The sequence below is a fragment of the Poecilia latipinna genome, unplaced genomic scaffold (genome assembly GCF_001443285.1).
Source record: "Poecilia latipinna isolate Pla-1442-1.1 unplaced genomic scaffold, P_latipinna-1.0 Scaffold305, whole genome shotgun sequence".
NCBI classification, from domain to species: domain Eukaryota; kingdom Metazoa; phylum Chordata; class Actinopteri; order Cyprinodontiformes; family Poeciliidae; genus Poecilia; species Poecilia latipinna.
This window is the reverse complement of record NW_015112921.1, coordinates 292,342-314,219: the sequence shown is the minus strand read 5'-3', so window position 1 is coordinate 314,219 and position 21,878 is coordinate 292,342. Positions and strand designations below refer to the sequence as shown.

At 39.1% G+C, this 21,878-nt stretch overlaps 1 protein-coding gene and 2 long non-coding RNA genes across 4 annotated transcripts in view; 1 reads left to right on the top strand and 2 right to left on the bottom strand.

Moving 5' to 3' along the window:
- Nucleotides 1–1,555: 1,555 nt before the first annotated feature.
- On the bottom strand, nucleotides 1,556–13,498 carry LOC106948747 (uncharacterized). The gene is made up of 4 exons (XR_001425239.1): nucleotides 13,180–13,498; nucleotides 3,568–3,607; nucleotides 3,246–3,474; nucleotides 1,556–1,925 (listed from the first exon to the last, which is right to left on the bottom strand). It is a non-coding gene; the product is annotated as an uncharacterized LOC106948747 (long non-coding RNA).
- LOC106948750 (uncharacterized) overlaps nucleotides 10,204–21,878 on the top strand; it is a 21,730-nt gene continuing 10,055 nt past the window's right edge. Inside the window, exons 1-2 of the long non-coding RNA XR_001425242.1 lie at nucleotides 10,204–10,216; nucleotides 11,143–11,149. This is a non-coding gene — a long non-coding RNA (uncharacterized LOC106948750). The remainder of the gene's footprint in view (nucleotides 10,217–11,142; nucleotides 11,150–21,878) is intronic.
- The window catches only part of hoga1 (4-hydroxy-2-oxoglutarate aldolase 1), a 22,073-nt gene continuing 14,823 nt past the window's right edge, over nucleotides 14,629–21,878 (bottom strand). For both annotated transcript variants that reach the window (XM_015034586.1, XM_015034585.1), the window contains 3 exons: nucleotides 20,738–20,834; nucleotides 16,983–17,116; nucleotides 14,629–14,874 (listed from right to left, as the gene is read on the bottom strand). In XM_015034586.1, coding sequence (XP_014890072.1) covers nucleotides 14,725–14,874; nucleotides 16,983–17,116; nucleotides 20,738–20,834 — 381 coding nt within the window. In that variant the 3' untranslated portion in view covers nucleotides 14,629–14,724. The remainder of the gene's footprint in view (nucleotides 14,875–16,982; nucleotides 17,117–20,737; nucleotides 20,835–21,878) is intronic.

Sequence of the window (21,878 nt, the reverse complement as noted above, 5' to 3'; positions counted from 1 at the left end):
CACACACACACACGTATGGAGGGATTCTGAACTCTGATCACACTTCTCCGCAGGTCTAACGATTATTTGTAGAGCTCTGCTGTCAGATTCCCACCTCCCCTCCCCCCACCGCCATCACTAAAATAGCTTTAAGGTGTGTTTAGGTTGGACTTTAACCCCACCGCCTGTTCGTCGCCTTGGCAACCGTCCAGAGTTCCCTTAATTTGTATTATCTCAATCCCAAGTGCTGCAAGCAGTTTTGCCTGTTTGCCCCTAATCATAGAGTCTGTTGCCATGGAAAAGTATTTAAATATGCTCCACAGATCATCTTTACCTAACACATCACAAGTGGCAGATGTGCAGTCGTGTCTTATGTGTATTTTCGTTCCTTCAATAAAAGTAAATTTCATCCTCCACCAACTTCACGGTTCATATGTCACTTATTTTCTCCCCCCTTATTTCGTTTCCCAAACATATGAGTTGCTGTTCCTCCTCATCTTTTATTCCGTCCCAGTGATTCCTTCAGGAATATTTCTGTTTTATGCATTCCTTAAAGACAGAAGGCTTTGTCTCTTATCTTATCAGTGGAGCTTGGTGGCTCCCAAAAGCTTTGGCCATGTTTGGAGAGGAAGTGAGCGCGGCATACTGATAAGAGAGGCCTGGCGCAGCGGGGATGCACGCTGTCACCGCACAAAGAAATACAATCTGGCTGCACGAAGAGGGGGATGGAGAAAAGGAAAGAAACAGAAAACACACACCCATGTGAAGAGTTTGTCTGCTTTTAATTGCTCTGGGTTCTCGGCGCTCACAACGGCACATTTGGGAGTTTGCGTGTGTGTATTTGGGTGAAAAACATGCATGCATGAGCAGCGTTGGGGGAGGTATATAATAGGTGTATTCATCTGTAAAATAAAATTTTCAGCAGCTCGTAGTTTCTCTTACTGCAGCCTAAAGATGAGGAGATTGGATGCAAACATTGCTTGACGCCAGCTGCTTCTTATTAAAACTTATACATCAAGCTCTTCTTTTAAGAGCAGCTGGAAACCGAGGCCGCCGCGCGATGCGACCACACCGGGAAGATAACTTTGCTTTTTGGCATAAATAGTCAGCTTTGAAGATGTATAGGAAGTGCTTCTGTCACCTCAGGGGAAAACAGAGCAAAATACCGTCTGTAAGATTTATACAAATCATATCACACATTCCTAGTGCAAATATCTTAGTGCACTTGAAATAAAACAAAACTAACTTACAATTTTTCAACAAAATACAAAAACTTGCTAATAATTCCTTAATATAGATTTAAAAAGACTTCTAGTTCCACTGGCAGTTTTTTTTTTTTCATTTATACATGGAAAAATATATTTTATAAGTAAATAAATGTTGGCTTTTCTCCCAAACAGAAACTCTAGGCCGCTCTGACGTCTGCATTCAGGTAAAATTGAACTTTCTTGGCCACTAAGCAGCTAAAACTTCATGTTTCTTTCCACATCGTCTTGTAAAGACAAAAATATATATTTTTGCCATTCTTTGTAAGATATAACAATTAAACCAGCTCAGGCAACCTTCCCCCATCACTACCTGAACCCTACACGGATAAAACGAGTCCAGAGATTGAATGAATTAACATTAACCAAGAAGTATTGTGAAGGGAATCCTTAAAATTTCACAACAGTCTGATCCATATAATCATTCTGGTCCCCATATGACGAAGTCCAGACATTATTACAGACTTCCCTCAGGCTAGTCATCACGGCACATCTTGATTTTAAGACCAGCACACATTAATTTTATGGCTTTATTCTTAAATTTAACATTCTGCCACCTCCTCCCTGCAGATCCTTCAGGCATTAAAAAAGGGAGCAGAGACAAACTGGAGGGGATGGAGCCGCATGTAGAGCAGAGAAACGCTTCGGAGCCAGAACAGAGACCGAGTTACTGGGGAATGACTTTGTTCCATCAAAATAAAAAAACAAAAACACTCGGACTTCCTTTTAGATCAATCTGATGATCAGAAATGATTCCAGCAGCTGATATGGCCATTTTGCATTTAATTTTCAAATCTGAGGACATTTTTCAGACAGAAAGCACTTTGTGAGAACTGACTGATTCAGAATCAAAAGAATAAAAAATGGAAAGCTCCCATTTAGATGCACTGAAAAAACAGAATGGAGATCCAACTTTAAAAAAAAGAGTTAATTTATATTATGAGCGAACAGATTAACTGACATTACATGAGTTAATTTGTAACTCTTGTTGTTACATGAGCTGTAACAGATACCAGAACCAAGAGAATAAAAAATGGAAAGCTTGCATTTAAATGCACTAAAAAAAAAAAAAGAACGGAGCTCCAATTTAAAACAAATGAGTTAAATTAACTCACTTAACTCATGTTAATTTGCTACAACACGAGTTATAACTCGTGTTTTAACAAATGACTCCTGTCATTTGTTACACAAGCTGCTACACGAGTTAATTTGTAAACATCGAGTTGTGGGCGTGGCCAGCAGCATCTTATTTGGATTTAAAGCGACAAGATGCCCTAAAACGTCTCATTGTGAAAGGAGCTGACAATAGGCAGAACTGAGCAAACTAAAATTAAGCTCGTCAAACTTTGTTTGTTTGACATGCCAACATAAACTTAATACATTTACTTTGATAAACATAATTATTCAAGTAAATTTATGTTACAAGTTTGTAAAAATAAAAATAAAAAATTACACCCGTTTTTGTTTTGCAGTGCGTTCTGGCTGAATTTTTATGGTAGAAATAAACAGAAAATAAGGATAATTCATTTAACCAAGTTGGCAAAAATAACCCAGCAGTTTTTAGACTGACTGTAAAAACATATTCTTGCACAGAAATGCAGTAACAGCCCTTCTGATTTATTCCTCAACCTCCATTTCACAAACATGTTTCTATTTTGACTAAATAACATCAGTATTTCTCATCTTCGATGAGGGCTTTAGGACAGAGGGGAAGTTATTTTCTTCATAGATTATCAACCCACTTAGAGGCAAATTTGACTTGTGAAATGGGAAATAAAATGTTCATAAACAAAATGGATTTGACTTGGCTCTGTTGAACTTTGCCTCTCTCTCTCTATGATGCAACAGAAACAACCAAAATGTATTGGGTGTGTTTACATGGTTGGACTAATAAAGCAGATATTCTGGGATTGAAATGAAAGTTTTCAGCTAAAAACCTCTAAACTCATCCTGAAATTTGAGAATTCAGTGCTCTCCAACGAGCTTTTTGGACAAACATACATGGTGTTGCTACAGTAAAAGTCACTGAGCAGCTGAATGCGTCAACCTCGCTGAATTATTGCCACATGTAATTACAAACAGGATTCCAGATGATGAATCTTGGTAGCAGCTTCTCCGTTTTCAGAGTTTCTCCATCTTTGTGAGCGAAACAGCTAATTGGCACGGCCGCAGAAAAAAAGTCCATCATCAGTCATTTGGCAGTTTTGGTTAGAAACTATGAACAAAAGAACTGAAAGTTTGTTTTATAAAAGTGAATTTAGCTGAATCTGACAGGCATCTTGCTCCATTTGTCAACACAAAACAGAAATGTCTCAATATTTACCGATTCTTTTTGTGCTTCGGGTTTATAACATCATCGCCACCTGAAAAAAGGTTTAAAATGTTTGGATTAGCTAAGAATCAGAAAAACAAGGATCAATTTAGATTTTCTGACATGTTGCATGATTTACCGACTTTGGCTTCTTAAAAATGTTTTGGGTTTTGATGCCTAAATCTTAGCATCATTTCATCCCGAAAAACCCAAGACTACTAGTTCCAGACTGAATTATTCTGGATGAGCAGAACCAAGAGCCCCTTGCAAAAAGTATTCATTCCCCTTAAGTTTTTTTTTTTATATCTTTAAAAGTGACATTTTATTATTATTATCCCTTAACCAGATTGGATAGGTTTGTAGGCTAGACCTGTTGTGGCTCAATACTGGTCCATATATAAGGCGCACCGAATTATAAGGCGCACCGTCGGCTTTTGAGGAAATTGAAGTTTTTTAGGTGCGCCTTATAGTGTGGAAAATACGGTACTTTAAAATGCTTGGGCTGTTTTTAGAAGCAGTAGAGACCCAAACAGAAGTATAAACATGTGAAAATGTGAATTTTGCGTAATAAGTCCCGTTTAAAATCAGCTTCAGTTGGAATATTAGAGTTCCATTTGCCAGACCAAACCAAGGTAGCGCATAGCTATAAAGCAAAAATGAAACTGCAGCTCTGTAACGATTTGAAATGACACGCATGAAAAGTTGAGGTTTGTGCCGGTGAAAACCAATGTTTGTATTTTTAGTTCATAATTAGTACGTTTGTAGAAAAACAATTTTGCAAACAGTTGTGCAATTTTTGAATCGTATGTCTTGGAAAAGCAAAAGTGGAGCCTCCTGTGTAGCCAACAAGAATCAATGAGACTAAAGTGTTTTTGTTCCTTTTTCTTGAAAGGGTTGAAATGCTATAAGTTTGATTCTGCTAATATTCCTGCCCAGTTCTGCCCGAGACCTGGATGTGGGAATGAAGCCGGGTCGGGCCGAGAGACGGGTCGCAGGTGTGTGTGGGATAATTGTCAAATGAAGGAGGGACGTCCTCAGCGCACAAAGCAGGAAAACACATATTCAGCTGCGTGTTAATAAATAATGCATGTGGCCGTGTTTCAATAGGTAAATTATGATTCCAGTCGTGGAAAAAAAACATATTTCACGAACAGCTCAACCGTCTGTGGCGCTGCTTCTTTTTTCCTTTGGTGAGGATTGTTTCCATTAGTGGTGAGAAGTAAGTAGGTCATGCAGCTGCCTAATTATGCTTAATTTTAGATCTACAACTCCCAATTTAGTTGTTAATCAGGTTGGCACTACCTTTGGTGTGTGTGTGTTTTACTGCATTTCCCACATCCACAACATTTTTCTTCCCATTTCGTGTTTTTCCTGCTCAGGGACGAAGAGCTGCAGGAAAACACCAAGCCTGCTAAATATAAAAACCTTGTTTATCCTGCGTGGAAAAGTGTTTTCTTGGCACATTTTTATTGATGTTTGTGTCTTAGCCTTTAATAAGAACAAACTGTGTATTAGGTTTAGGGCCAAATGCTTTCGCTCTTTTATGTTCTTCGATGCAACACTTGACTATTTCGCTCGGCTGAAAATGATTGCAATCTGTCCGGGGAGCGTCTGCTCTTCCTCTACACTCGAGTCTGTCTGACAAATTAAATTAAACATTTCATGTGATTCATTGGTTTCTTTTCAATTCAGAAATGCATTTGACAAAATGCTCCAAGTTTGATTTAATTGCACGGAGTATTGATCTCTGATGTGTTCATTCCACCATGGATAAGCAGAAGGAACCATTTTCCTAAAAAAACCTGCTTTGTTCTGTTCAGGATCACTTTGGGGCCGACGCCTCTTTTCTCATCACAGGGCGAGAAGAGATAAACCAACCGACATTTAGCTTTATGCTTTTCAGTTTATTCCTGTAAGTTGTGGAGTAATTATTACTTTACACCAGCAAACTCATTTTGGCCAAATCGAGATCATGACCGCTCTTAAAGGACCGGTTGTGCCAGAATGTTTTGATAAAACCTGTTCACAACCGAATCCTTCAAATTAAATATTACTGATTTTCAGTTCCCCCAGGATTTCATGATACTTTTTTGGACTTTTTTTTTTGTTAAATCAAACTTTATTTGTATAGCACCTTTCAGCAACAATTCAAAGTGCTTCACATCACAACACAAAAAGTCATAGAACATTACATTTTGTCGTCGTTACACATCAGATTATTGATTAATGTTTCAAAAGCAACCAAACAGGTTTTAGTCTGGATTTAAAGCAACTCAGTGTTTCAGCTGGTTTGCAGTTTTCTGGAAGTTTGTTCCATATTTGTGGTGCACAGAAGCTGAATGCTGCTTCTCCATGTTTGGTTCTGAGTCTGGGGATGCAGAGCAGAACCAGAACACCTGAGAGGTCTGGAAGGTTGCTATGACAACAGCAGACCTTTAATGTGTTGTGGTGCTGAGCCGCTCAGTGATTTATAAACTAACACCAGGATTTTAATGTTTATTCTCTCAGTGTTGGGTCTTTAGACCTGGGTGTTGTGCTCCAACTTCCTGGTTTTAGTCAGAACTCCAGCTGCAGCGTTCTGGATCAGCTGCAGCTGGAGGTTTGGATTTTATGTGGCAAAAAAAGTCTTCAGTTGTGTACCTAAATTTCATCAAATGAAAGCAGCTTTTATCTGTATTCTGCCAAATTACATTAATGTGAAAAAAAAAGGTTATTTAAATGTAAGAACTCAATGAATGCGGAGACACTTATTTATTCATATTTGAACAGATTATGAGGTAGTTTTATCAAACTTTCCCCTCATGATCCCAAAAATAAAAATCCTGCTGTAGATGAAACAGACTAGCTTGAAAGCTAAACGCCGACAACGCAGGGCGAGGATTTTTATAATCTGAAACGGCTCCAATTTCAGCAGCAACATCACTTTGATTCATACGAGCACAAATTTAATCCGCATTTAAACCACTGTTTGCATCAGACGGTTGTTCAGATTGTGGATTACACGACCAACTTCACCAACAGAATATTATTCCTCATCTGTTTATTTTTCTTTTCATTTCTGTTAATGAAAGAGCCGCCATGCAGGTTTAATGCACCTGAAGTCTGTTTACCACGATCAACCTCTGGCTTAAACCAACACAGAAAATCCTTTTTATCTCGATTTCAGGACCCAACTTTTAATGAGAAGCAGAAAGTGAATATCAGCCTTTTGGCCTTTTTGTTTCAAGCAGAACATTTTCTGCTGCGTTCAAGAGTGAAAACATCACAAAGTAAAAGACGAGACCTTGACTGGAGAAAAGAAACTATTACAAGTCACTTAAATGAAATTATCTCTGACCAACAAAAAGGTGGAACATTCATTAAAAGGTAATTTGTTGAACATTTCATTCCAACATGTAAAACATTTTGAAATTAAACATGTTTTTGTGCTCACGGGTCACAACCTTTTCTGCGTAAATTGAGGGATAAAGAGAAACTTTTTTTCATTTTTTTCAGTTGGATTACCAAAATTATTTATTTTTTCTGAAGGACACATACAGAAAATTAACCCATAACCTCCGTGTTTACAACTCTACTGCCGCCTCGGTTCTTCTTTGATATTTGTCAAAGTCGACCATGCAAGATAACCTCTCCAAAAAAACCAACAAAAAAAACCCAAAACAAATATAAACTTAAAGCACTTTTTCCCCAGTAGTTTGTCTCGTAGGACGTTTGGTTCGTTTCTGTGGAATATAAATCAAAAGGAACGCTATTGGTACAGCGAACAAACAAACGTATTTCACTTTTAACAACGTACTTTATCCTCTTTTAGGCCATTACTGATTTGTTTTGTATCCGTTTATTTTTCAGTGACTTATAGGAATAAAACAAATTCAGGCACGCCTGCACCTCGCTGTAGCTAGGCCCCGTCACAATACATTTTGCAAGACGATACATTGTCCCAGAGGTTATTGCGATAAACGATAATATTGTCGTTTTCAGACCCTTTTCAAGTTACATAATAGTGATAAAGCAAGAACACTTCTAAAGGATCAATACATTTTAAAGAATATTTAACCCTGGAACTGGAAGACATTTAAATATCTGAAATAAATAAACAAAATAAAAATATAAAATTAGTTATTAAGTTTCTGTCCTTCACAGAAATGATTAGTTGAGACTAAAGCACCAGATTGAAGACTTTGATCATCCAGTTTTTGGTAGAAAGATAAAAACGATGCAAATGGAAATTATTGAGCTCGTTCTAATTTATCATGCGACCAATTGATTTATTGTTTATTGCGACAGGCTTAATTGTAGAACAAAATGATTTTTCTAAATTCATGTTTCCATGAAGCTAATTTATTTTCGTAATTTCAATTTGCACAGTTTTTATCGGTTCATGGAAATGCAGCTAGTGACTCGATGAAATCTACGGTGTTTCCTTGCACAGAAAACCATTGAAACTAATTTGAATAATGAACATAAAGCGCTGATCGATGACTAGGATTAAATGAAATGCATCTGTGATTGAATCAAAATAACTTTTTTGTAAAGCACTTTGAGATGACATTTGTTTTTAGTGGTGCTGCATAAATAACCTGAATTTAATCAATGTTTTCAGAGAACCTCTGAACTACAGACACTCCAAACCGCTTGTTGCAGCCTGGATTCTGGTTTCTCACAGTAATTATTTTTTTACCAGCTGTAGTTCAGCTCCTGTTGCCAGGAGAAAGCGGGACGGACTGCGGTCCGAGTCAGAGAGCAGGGAAGGTGGAAGGGAAAACCGAGCCGAGGAAAACCAGGACGGGAGAAATCCTGATCATGTCAGGAGAAACGGGGGAAACGGATTCATGTAGCGAGAGCATAGATGCGGGGAACAGCCGACGCCGTCAGCTGATGCGGGAGGATGAAGTGAAGCAGGACGGTTGGGGGTGGGGAGTGTGTGTTTGTGGGAATATTTGGACTTGGTATCCTCTGTATGCGTGTGTGTGTCCACTGCCCTCCTCTCTAATGGCGCAGGACGCAGGGCAGCTTCTGCTGACTCATTATCTGCTCCCATCAGCAGCAGGGAGAGAGCTCCCCCACCCCACCGTAAGCATCGCTCGCCCTGCGGGTCCAACGTCCTCCGACAGAGATCAAAGGGATGCCCTTGATGCTGCGCAGTGGGAGGTGGCACCTCCTAGCGGTTGTTTCTACGCCACTGCACCTTCCACAAAGCTGAGAGAAACCAGCTGGTTTTATTACTTTTAATCAAAAAAATAATTTTTCAAATTTAAAATACAGAATTCAGACTTTATTGGTGGTTTGTAGAGACATGAATCAAAATTTAAACGAGGGCAGGAGATGAAAGGCTTTTATTTCTCAAGGATAGCCGTGAAAGATTTGTGTCTAGGAGTCACATAGTAACGACATGGGTCTTCAAAAAAAATCTTATTAGAGATTTAATTTATACTTTTAGTTAGAAGAGAAAAGAAAAAATAAAATCAGTGGCGCTTTGACCCCACTTACTAAGATCTTCCAGAGAAGGAATGAAAAGCATCCTCCTCATAGTATCAGACATCCTTGAATAGGTTAATTAAGATGAAAACACGGCTCGAATGTTTTCAAACTCAGCAAGGTCACAGCCTCAAACCACAGATGTGATCTCAGGAATAAAATAAATTACATGCCTGTTGAATCACCTTTTCATGGAAGAGTCCCATTTTGCAGAAGGACAGGTGGAATTAATAGCATCAAAGCCCACGGTGTGTTTTATGCATTCATACCGAGTCCATTACACATGTGTGGGGTCAGAGGTCGCTTATAGAAGAGTATGCAGTCATCTGCAACTCTGCTGTCCATTGAAGCCTCTTCTAGATTAAAGTTTTGTCTCGCTCTTGACACTTCAGCTCGAAGGTTTAGTTTCTATCAGACTTACCCTTGGCTCTAAATTACAATAAAAACTGAAGTAATATTTCTGAACTTCAGAGCTGGGTGACCAAAAGAAGAACATCACAAACAGCAGCTGCTTGTGATGTTCAATCCAGCTAGAAAAACAAAGGCAGGAGAGCTGAAACTGAATCAAGAGTTGCTTCAACAAAATGTCAGCTTAAGGATGTTGACATTTAGTCATGACTTAACCACAAACCTCACTTAGTTTTGTTGGGACTGCATGTCACAGAAGGCAGGGCTTAATTATGAAATGAAAGGCAAATGATCCACGACTTTCACAAAATATTTTACAATTCAAAATCTGAAAAGTGTGGTGTGCATTTGTGTTCAGCCCAGCTGAGTAAATAGTTTTTAGAAACGCCCTTTTTACTGCAACTCCATCTGCAAGTCTGTGGCGGCTTTGCATGTCTGGAAACTAACATTTCTGACCAGAGTTTGCTGTAAAATAGAACAAAATAAATCAGACGGGATGGAGAACATTAATTTTTAATTCTCAGGTGGTCTGGACTTTGGCTGGACCATTTTAACTGTGAGTATACTTTAATCTACAGCTCTAGGTCCAGGTTTATTGCCGCTGTCCTGCTGAAAGGTGAACCTCTAACCTTTAACCTTGGGGACTGAAATCAATTTAAAGAGACACGAGGCCCTAAAACAGTTCAACATAGCAACTGATCAAACTAAAATCTCATCATTTAGACTATAATGAACATGTTTTGTTTATCTTAGCCTGTTTTGGGAAGCATAATAGGTCACCTTTAATATTTGTTGTAAAATTAACAGAGCATAAAGTTAAGCAGTCCATGCTTGTAGATGACATTTAAGGGTGAACCACATTAAAATAAATAATTTTAGGTCTTTTATTTCTCCACTGGAAATGGAAAAATCGCAGCTCAGGTTTGGATGTATGGAACAGACTTGTCACTTTTTTCCCCCTAATATTTAAAACCTTGCAGCTTAAACACAGCCAGTGTGTTGAAAAGTCTCCTCATAAACAGGATGTGACCCGAGCCTTGAATGGCAGCTCTGGCTCTGAACACAGACAGCAACGTCTGACGAGCCAATGATCGCCCAATAACGCATGTCTGCCGAATTGAATTAGGCGTTAATTCAAAAACAAATCTAAAACATCTCGAATCACGGAACATTTAAGTTTGAGGACAGAGGACATTTCTGTCATGAATCGTTCGTGTAAACACGAGCCGTCCTTGATGGGCAGTAATGCAGGCGGTTAGTGACTTTGAACTGAATTGTTCCTCCAACTGTTAGCGCTGAGAGCTTTCCTCCACTGATGCGTCCTTGTCGCACAAGAACAGAGCAAAACACATCACATCCTTTCTTTATGATCCAGTAGGCAGTTCTGAAAATATCTCCAGCTAAGAAAGGTGCTAATTGGACTCTTGGTAAGATAAAAGCAAAGTAACTGTTGTGTGGAAAAAGCCAAAGGCTCCTATTGCCATGGCTACCTGCTACACTTGGCTTTAATTACTGTAATTATGGTTTTTAACTTTTTCACATCAAAGAGTGCTCTGGCATTCTGCAGCAAACTGCAGCGGTGACCTACAGCCCTGCCTCCCACTGAACTGTGGCTGATCTGAAGTCTCTCTGAGAACCTTCATCATGTCTGTGTTTGAGGTCTGAAAAACGTCCAACCTTAACTGTTGAGCAGATAGCCAGTTAATAAGTGACACACACACACATAAAGGCGACGCACACAAGAATCTGTCTGTGCATGTCAAAGATAAACAAATTACAGAGAAAAAGCTTTCAGGGATATTGGCTCAGGCTCACAGTTGTGTCTCAGCAGCGCCCGTTAATGAATTGGCCTTAATAATTACTAGCAGTCCTGGAAACATAACATAAAATCTATATTTTATTGCTGTAACAATCTCAAAATATTCATTAACATAATTACAGACATGCCCTCTTTTGCCAAATTGATGACCCGGCCCATTGACGGTTTGAAATCTGCAGCTATACGCACTCTGCATATCTTGAGATTTTCCTTTAAGTAAAAAAAAAAAAAAAAAAAGTTTTTTTTTATCATCTAGCCCTCTTTACCATTAACAAAATTGTGGAGAAAAAGGTATTTTGTGTCAAATCATCTTGTACGTAGCTCACATCTGTGTCTAAACCATGCGTCTGTTCCAAATCTAAATGTTATTGCTCAGTTTACAGTTTATTTGGCAGCTTGGCGCGCTTTCTTCTAAATATAACAGCAGTGAAGATAGCTAAAAATGAATATGTGGAGATTTAGCCCTCCTGAAGTAATAAGAGGAATCGAGTAAACCCCGCCTGAACTTTTTATGGTTTGTGGTTCTGGTGGGTTGCTGGTTACAAGTTTTTTTTTTGTGGTTTAGTGAACTGAAGAGCTGACTGGTCTTCTGGTTGGCCGACTGTGACATCTGCCGCGCTTTTCCTGAGCGTCGCACTAAGACTGCGGGTTAAATAGTTAAATCTAGTTTAAACCTTGCCAAAAACAGTAGAAATTAAGCAAACAGCGTTACTTCACCCCCTCCTCCTCTGGGAGGTCTCAGACACGTCACCAGAACCTGCGCGACACACACATGATGTGTGCTGGAGTTGTGGATGTGTTCTTATGGGTCAGGTGCAGTGGCAGTTTTGTGCATACCCTCCGATAATATCCTGCAGACGTACACACACGCTCCTCATCCAATCTGTCATTTTACAAAACGTTTCAGGATCTACGCATCCAAAACTGGTTGAGCTGTAGCAGCTGCAAGCACAGCAAAAGATCGTTCTACAAAATATTGAATGCAAATGCACAACAAACTTTTATTTGAAGTATAAATTTGAGAAGTATGCATTCCTTTGCTCCCTGTAATAATTATACCCAATGGGGTGTAATGAAATTCCTATTAAATACACTGAAGTTTGTTGCTGCGACAAAAATGTGAAAAACCTGAATACATTTACACGTCACTGTATCATAGCCAGCATCTAGCAGGAAAGTCAGTTGCATGGAAAATGGAAAAGGTGTATAATAATAAAAAGAAACTTAAAGGTCCACTATTACGTGTCCTTGAACAAGCTATAGGTCTGTGGTCTATACAAAACATGGTGATTACATTTAATACAAAGTCATTCTCAGATGTTGACCCGATCATTGTTATTATTCACCCGATCAGTTCCCGTTTTGAGCTCATTAAGGAATGCGCTGTTGTTTCGTAACGATTATGCAAATGAGCTGCTGCTGGCCAAATCCTCCTAACTCGGTGTTTTCATTATTAGCGCCTCAGACTAAACAGATGTACAGTGGTACAAACATACATCTTTGACCCCGAAGCAGAATAAGTCAAGCCACAACCACTGAAGGGCTAAATGTTTCGGATCTGACGCAAATTTATATGCTATTAATTCAAACTCTGAGGACTGAGCTTCGCTTCCGGGCTGTGCCGACATCAGCACAATAATTCACCAGAGATGGTTTCATCTGCAAATGCGTCTTAAAAAACACATCTGCGAGGTTAGAGGAGAAACACCCATCACAAATGTAAAAATTAAACAAACAAAAAAGACAATATCAGTGTTATGACCACACAGACCATCACTTTCAGTTCAACTCCACAGTAAACGCGTTAGCTTCGCTTGAGATGCAGGACTAGCAGAGGCTAGCATTCAGCGTTAGCTTATGCTAACTGACAAATCAGGTTCAAGCCGAACAACAACACAAAACACACATTATGTACTTACATCGCCATCATCTGCAGATCTGTGAAGAACAATGGGAGCAGGACCTTCCTTCAGTCCAGATACTTTTGGTAAATCCCGCATTGTCCTGCTGGTAGCTTTCAGAAACTACCGCGAATCCTAAACTGATTAGCACAAACTACAATTTGCGCAAAAATAAAACGAAGCCAAGCAGCTCTGTCCTATTCTTCGTGTCTGGGAGAAAATCAATGGGCGAATCCTCTGTGTCGCAGCTGATAAAGTTATTTTCCATTTCATTTCCAGCCGCCATTACAGCGGAAACTGAGCGTCTCTTGGGAGCTCCAGTTGGGTTACAGGTGAGGGGCTGGGCGGGGCTTGGTTTGGGGTTGCTAGGTAACAAATTGTGCAACAATTTAGAGGTTTTGGAAACGGGTAATTTTGTAAACACCAGCACATTTAGTTATTCCCAAAAAACATCTTTAGTATTATTATTGTTTTTTTGTTAGGTTTTTTTTTGTTGCTCTTTTTCTGCTTCTAGAAACAGGAAATACCCAAATGGAAGGACAGAAACATGCAGTTAAAATTGATAAAATGATAATTGATTAAGCTCTAATGACTATTCAGACTTTCAGAAACCTTGTGGGAAAGAATTTCTGATATAATCTGATTACTGTCTGTTTGGATATCCCAAGCTCCTGTTGATCATGGTGTAACCGAGTTTTGAGATGAACATATCTCAACTACTTCCTGCTTCCTTTTTTGTACTGCTTTATGTTGTCATTATGTGAACATAACGTGCTGATTGAGTCTCTTTCCATGCATTGGGAGGAAACGCAGGACTTTATTAAGCAAAGCTTTACTCAAGTTAAACACAGCAAGTTGCTGTGACCGTTCAATCAGGTCTACCAAGCTACAGTGAGATTGCTCACCTTGGTAAAAACCTGCTATTTAACTTAAAATAGAACATTATGATGGTTGAATGGACCAGCTAAATCGCTGGTTAGTGTTTGTTCAGGTCTGGACTACAACAAGAGAGAAAAGTCCAACAATCAACTGCAGGGACTGTGAGTTACAACATAATGGAGGGGTGATATTACTTAGCATCCATCATAGCTTTCCATCATGTGGAAAATTACAGTGTGCATCTTTGAGCTGGGTTTCCATCAGAGGTGACGAGGTTCTAGAGCTACTCAGCTCAGAAACCTGGAGGCTAACGTCCTTCTGAAGTCAGACTTAACTTTTATTTTACCAGAAGTTTCAGCCGTTTTTCTCTCACAACAATCATTATAAAGTTATAAAGTTAGAGACGTTTTAGGTGCTTAGCTGGAAACTTTCCGTTTTCAGATACTATAATGTATTGATCAGAGCTCTGTGAGGCGTTCAAAGCCTGTAGTACCGTTTAAAAACCCAACAATGTGCAGTACGTTCCAGAGCACTGTCAAAGCAAGAAGTTCAATTTCAGGGTTTTCCAATAAAATGGACAAAAATGGCATCTGAGTGATCAAATTTTATTTATTGCCATTTCGATTCCCACCCAGACTCGTATAGATGAAACCTCCGTGCACACAGGCTCCGCCCACCTCCCCGTCACAACCATCCATTGGTGGAGAAGTCCTGCCTCAGCAGCTGAGTCTCTGCCTCTGTGAGCGGCTGTAGAGGAGACCGGGAGGCGCCGCCGTGGTAACCAAACCACTCCATCGCCTGCTTCAGGGCAGGAACTCCCAATTTTCTGGTCACCTAGCAACAAGGAGCTTCAGTCAATTTCTATACATCCCCATCATTATATGGACTGCATATAGAAACGGTGGCAGTAAAAAAGAAACATGTGAAGGCCTGATATTTGGTGTGACTTCAGACTCATGAAGCGGCGGGAGAGCGAGCCTGCCTGGGCCGTGACATTTATCACTCCTTAATGAACCTGTTTGCAGCCTTAAGCACACTCAGCAGCCGAATCAGCCGGTCCCAGAGCATCTCTGATCAGAGCTCAGCACACCCCTCCGACATTTACCAGAGCTCAAAACTGAACAGGTTTTAAATGAACCCATTCTGTTTCTACTCACTTCTACTGGTGAAGCTCATCATTTTGGAGCATGATTTGATAAAATGATGCGATTAAACTTAAAGGTGATCGTTTGTGCTTCTTTGGACAAGTTAGGAAAGTTCTATGGTCTATGCAAAACCTGATCATTACATTTTTTGCACAAAAATTGTTCTTACATAATAAGATTTTAACCTGCTCATTTCTGACTGTTTCGAGTTCCTTCTGGAATGAGCCGTTTTAGGGCGTCTTGTCACTTTAAATCCAAGTTAGCTGCTGCTGGCCACGCCCCCAACTCAACGTTTACACTCGCACACGAAAATGGCTGAAAACAGATGCATAATTATGGAACTGTACCTCTTTGAAAAGCAGAAGTAGAGCCTCCTGCGCAGCCAACAAAAATGCAGCGAGTGGCTTCTGGATGGTAAGTCAACAACAAAACACTTATCTTTTCCAGCAGCCATTGTACAGCGCTTGAAGCAGTAAAACCAGTTGACCAGACGTGCTGGAGCTTCGCTGGGGTTGCTAGGTGACGAGCTGGGATCAGATGTGGTTGCTAGGTGACGATGCAGCTACCGTTGATTGTGACTTAATCGGAAGGTTTTTGAAACATCTCATTTTACAGACACCAATAAACATTAAGTTTTTTACCATAAATTGAAAACAGTTGGTTAGTTTTTTAAAAGCCATTTTCAGAAATAGAAACCCAAGTATTTACCAACAAAATATCAAAAGTCCACATTTTGCACATTTTTCTTGCAGCTCCTCCAGAGTAACATTGGTTTTATTAATTGGTTCTCTGATTAATGCTCTGCTTGCCTGAGATTCTGAACTTTTCTGACTAGTCATGTTTTAGCAGGTTGCCAGTTGTGCTTTCCTCTGTCTGGTATCAACAGGACAGACTGAACAGAGCTCTGATGCTTTATGACCTAATTCTACTTCAAACTTCTCCACATCTTTCTCCCTGATCTGTCTGCTGTGTTCCTTAGTTTTCATGATGCTGTTTGATCAGTAATATCCTCTAAGAATCCGCCAACAGAACAGCTGGATTCATAAAGAGATCAAATCACACTCAAGTGGACTCTATTCAGTATTTATGAGATTTGGTTGAAGTGGATTTTATTCATGGAATAAAACTGACAATTTGAGGAAACGTTTTGAGACAAACATATTTACTTTTTCACAGTTTTCTGATAAAAGTTTAAACTTTTAAAACAAACTTTTCAAAAGAAAGCTTCAATTTGTCTTCCTTTAGTAGTGTGTACTTAGTTTTTCTCACACAGGTTTTCAAGTTTGGCCTCGTTTATTTAAAAATGTCAAAGATTTGACACTTTTTGGTAAAAAAAAAAAAAAAAAAACGACTTTGAAATAATGTATAATTATGCACCACTTTGGTTTGTTTTGGTTCGTAATATCCCAATAAAATTGACTGAAGTCTGCAGTTGTAGTTTGAAAAATGTAGGGAAGTCCAATGGACAGTAAAATACTTGTGCAAGCCACTGTTCATGATAGAAGATGCATATTAGCAATGTTGTGATACAGCAATCTGTAATTATCCGTAGATTACTTGAAAATTATTGTCTTGTTGCTGTAAATTCCTGCAGTTGACGTTATTTTACTGTAATAACCTCTTCTTTTCTTGGGGTAAATATTTTGTCACATGTTCTGACAGGAGTGAATATTTCACCCTCTGGATTCAGCCTTAAAGTGATAAAATGTGATGAAGCTCAGTCTGACGCCGGATGTGGCGGTGTGGGTGCCGGATTCCTGAACTGGCGGCTCAAGCAGCGCAGCAGATGGTACTCACGGCTGCGTTGGGTTCGATGAGCCGCTGCTGCAGGACTTTGGCTTCCTCCCAGCACCCAGACCGACACAGACGCTCCAGTTCACACAGCTCCTGGCCCAGAACGTTAGCCAGCGCGCACACGCCGCCGACAGCACCTACACACACACACACACACACACACACACACACACACACACGCACACACACAGGAACCAGTGAGAGTTCAATACACAATGTGATCTTTGCACCACATTTGCTTGCTCCAATTCTAAATTTAAATGTATATTTTAAATAAAATAAAATAAAATTAAATCAAACGGTTTTCCTAAATTTCAAATTGAAACTTACAAAAATGTGCTGTAAGCAGAGTTTGGTAGCAACTAGTTACAACTTTTTTAGAAAAATCAGGAGTATTTTTACTAAGCTGTACTTTTTACTTTTACTTCAGTAATTTTATTATGAAGTATTTCTACCAATACTTGAGTAAAATTTCTGGATTTTCTACCCACTGAATGAAAAACAAACATGCAGTTTTTGTTAAAGTTTTATAAGTTTTTTATTGAAAAAAACTGAGATGGAAAAAAATTATTTTGCCTGATCTTATTTTTTTAGTTGCTTATATGAATTATTGTGATTTTCATCCTTAAAATACCAAAATTTCCACTTAACTTTATATTTTGGTCCACATGATGATGTACTTTTTAAATATTAAATTATTGATCATTTGATCAGTTACTCAGTACTTGAGTAGACTTTCAACCAAATACTTTTTAATGTCTTGGATGGCTACTTTTACTTTTATTTGAGTAAAAATATATTGAAGTAGTGCTATTATTACTTGAGTACAATTTCTGGGTACTCTGTTCACCTATGGCTGTAAGAAAAACATATTTTGTCTACAGTCCAGTTGAGCACAAAAGAAAGTTAACAATTTTCAAACCTGTTCAAAACAAAATAATTTGCACATGAAAACAATAGGACTAAGGCTGTTCTTCTTTATGCTATCAAATAATGACAGTGATTGGAAAATCCCCCAAAACAAAAACAAAAACTACACTTTTATTTCTGGAACTAGCCGTGCTGACATCAAACTAGTGTGATTTTGTAACAAAAAAAACATGTGACGTTCCAAAGGAAAGTTGATTTGATCAAATTAAAAAAGACTTAGAACAGCTTTGAACTGACAAGTCAGCAAACCAGATCTGGGAAGCCGCTAAGTGCCGCAGCGTGTCAGCAGTTTTCATTTCCCATCAAAGCTGCAAGATTTCTATAAGACCTCAACACACCGCCTGCAACATGATGATCATGAGGATGAACTTGGTAATCAGAGCAGCAACACACACACACACACACACACACACACTGACCGCATGGATCCATTTCCAGATGAACCTGTCTATGCCGACTTTCTAGCTGTGCTAATCTCTGAGTTATTTGCATTATTTTTTGCATTCTAGGTTTCTGTGGGATTTAGAAAAAGGTCTCATCTGTGATTGCTGAAACATTTCTGTGAATCGGCTGAATGTTTTTGATCATTATCTTGCTTAAAAACCCAATACTTATCTTTTTTCAGTTTACTGAACGTTAGTCTTCTTACCTCTTTCCCTAAAATGTCCTGGGATTTCTCCAACGAGGTTTATTTGTTTATTTAAGGATCCGCATTAGTCTCTGAAGGCCATTCTTCAAAACATTACAATAAAAATCATTTAAAGACATTTTGTTTGTGTCCATTAGACACAAACAAGATCAAATTAAACACGATTCAAATGAACTGCTTCAATGACTTATAAACATATCTTACCACACAAACAGTTTCAACCATATCAGAACTAAATTCAGTAATAATTATTAAAGTAATTTGCTATTTAAAATTACTCATTTCATTCATTTGATTGTATAGGGATGTTTGCATTTTACATTCCCAGGGTTTGTGGAAGGTAAACAGGCCCACAGCATCACAGATCCTCCACTATGCTTAACAGTGAGCTGTTTGTCCACATATTCATGCTGTTCTTACGGATGCCAGTGGACTGGAGACGCTCCAGAAACAGGAAGTGAACTATTAACCCTTTGCAACTACATGACTAAATCATTTGATGTGCCATGATGCGAAGTGAGGGACAGATATTCCTCTTCCTCTGAATATTTATGTTATTTAATAAAATTTCTTAAGAAAACTAAACTGATAGAAAGGATTTAGTGTTTTTTGTTGTTGTTTTTTAAGTTGCGTTCTGATCAACACTCCATACCAGTAGGTGGCGGTAATGCACACCATTAAGTTGCTTGCCAACCGCCATTAAAAACAAAAAGAAGAAGAAGAAGTGAGGGACAGGAGTATTGAACAGAGCGACTGAAATTGTTTCCCAAAGTTTTTTTTGTCTGTTTATTCATGGCTTCTACTTGTTAGAGTCGAGCTAATTTGTAACACACCTGGTTGGGGCTCACAGATGGCGGTATTTACAAAACCTGGAAACAGCTAGCTTAGAAACCGACCCATATCTCCTCCCTCCTGACGTATTGATCAAATTACTGACTTTGTCCGAATTCACACCACATGATTTATATCACTATGTCATAAACAGCGTTTCCCTTTACACCAGAGAACCATTAAAAACGTACAAAAGACGAGACTCTAACGAGTTTTTTCCCGTACATGCTAGGCTACATGACGGTGCGGCACTGTTTCCATGGTTACTAACGGTTAGACACGTACCTTCTCCATTCTACGATATTTGATATCCTTTCTAATCATGCTTACTTATAAGGTATATGAACGTTAATCTTCTTACCCTTTAAAAAGTGTTCGCTGCAAATCCGCGATTACACCGAGGGCTGACGGTCATTACTACTGACAGCTGCCAGCCGTCGCTGCTGTATCTTTCCTCATTAAAACTTATAAAATAAAGTTTGGTTTTCACCCTTGTCTATTTGTGCAGCCGACCAATTTTAAAAGTGAAATCAACTAAATAGAAGCGATCTTAGGTTAGATGTCTGTTTTTAGACTAGCTTTAAAGGAGCACATTGGTTGTTTTGGCGTCCTGGATAGCGTGACGTCACGTGTAAAGGGTCAATAGGGCAATGCATTCTGGGAGAAATGGCTCTTTTTTTAACCAGGAACAAAAGAAAAATCCCACAACTGCTAAAATTTGATTTACATTTTGTTTACATTTTGTGAAGTACGTTGGGCTGAGTTTCTTCTTCAAAGGTTTTTGTGTCGTTTCCTTCGGTGGTTCCCGGTGCAGCGCCATCACAGGCGAGGAGGGGAAACAGGTTTTCCAATTTGGATCATTTGACTCAGTGAGAAAATTAACCCCGACTGAACATGTAATAAAAGTTGCAATTTTGGTCCGAAATCGAACCAGGTCTACCGGACTATCAGGGCAATGTTTTCAAATTAAATCCTTGGTTTTCTAGATTTTCTTGTGAGAAATGTTGCTACTGGAATATAAAAGTTTTATATATTTTTGCCAAAGGTACTGACAAATGTTTCATGCTCATCTGAAAACAGACGCCATGGATGGATGTGTGTTTGTTTGAAATCTAAAACTGTGTTTATCATGACATCTTCCACGCTGATTGGAGAGAAAAAAAACCCCTCCAGATTAATTAGATTCAATAAGAAATGTCTTCACATGTATGGCTGTAGTGTAAAGGCCTCTTGTTACATGAAATCTTAAAACAATTAGATATGGTTATTCACCCGGGTTCTGGTTGAAAGGAAGTACAGCTGATGGTTCCCCGTTGAGGAACAACAGCTCCCCTTTGGGGTTTCTTACCAACACAATAGGCAGCCATCAGAAACCCCGCCGAGCCCGCTAAAACCTGGAAATCCTGCGCCTTGGTTTTGTGAACAATCAGGCCAATCCGTGTGATCTGAGGAAACATGAAAAAAGAAAATGAGAAGAAAAAAGTCAAAAGCAGCGTTTCAACGTCAGTTCCTCCCAGCTGCCAGAGTAAATATCTGCCAGTGTATTTAAATCCCAGGAGAGGTTCCCACCGGGGACTAAGACATGCCTAACATCTCACAGGGTAAACAAATCGCTCAGCAAGAGACAAGCATCATCACCTCTCAGAGCCAAGGTCTTTTTCTTTTCTTTTGTTTTTTGGAGGAGGGGATCGTTCAAGATCCAAATCAAAAGAGGGAGGAGAAGAAATGGAGGAAAACAGATAGTTCCCAAGAGAACCAAAAAAAAAGAGGATTTAACTTCAAACGGTGGTGAGTAGGACTGGAGACGCTCATGAATATCTTCTCATGAATATCGGCTCCATGTTTTGTTTTGCCTCTTTCAACTTTCTTTTGTCAATCTACAAACTGAAACCCACAATCCAAATAAACCTGAAATGTTCAAAGGGAGGCCACGCGCTCCGCAGGGAAAACCTGCTGAATCCTGCCTCAGCCTCCATTAGCGTTCCCACTGACGGTGTATTTATAACCACAGCCTGTCAGTCACTTTCCTCATATTAGTCATTTAAAACATGCAGGACTGTAATTGATCAGTCAGTCAATCAGGTTACAGGAGCTCCTGCTGGTCGCCTGAAAGCTGGAGCACTCTGGTTCTGCAGATAAAGCTCTAATGGGGAAAATAATACTGCAGGAAGACGATGTTCTCCCCAGGTGTCAGGAAGACTTATTAGCTTTTATTTCCTTTGGAGTCTAATTACTGCTGCTAGCATGCAATGTGCAGCTTAAGGGCCTGGGAAAACATACCTGTTAGATTCATAAATTAAGCATTTATTATGCTGTTCAATTACAAATGTAGTTTATGTTACACCGAAGCCGAGAGCAGATGTTTTACATGTACACTTTATCCTGATGGTTTTCTAGACATAACGGGTTAACTTTCTGTTTTCTAGAGTTAACGGGTTAACTTCCTGTTTTCTAGACATAACAGGTTAACTTCCTGTTTTGTAGAGATA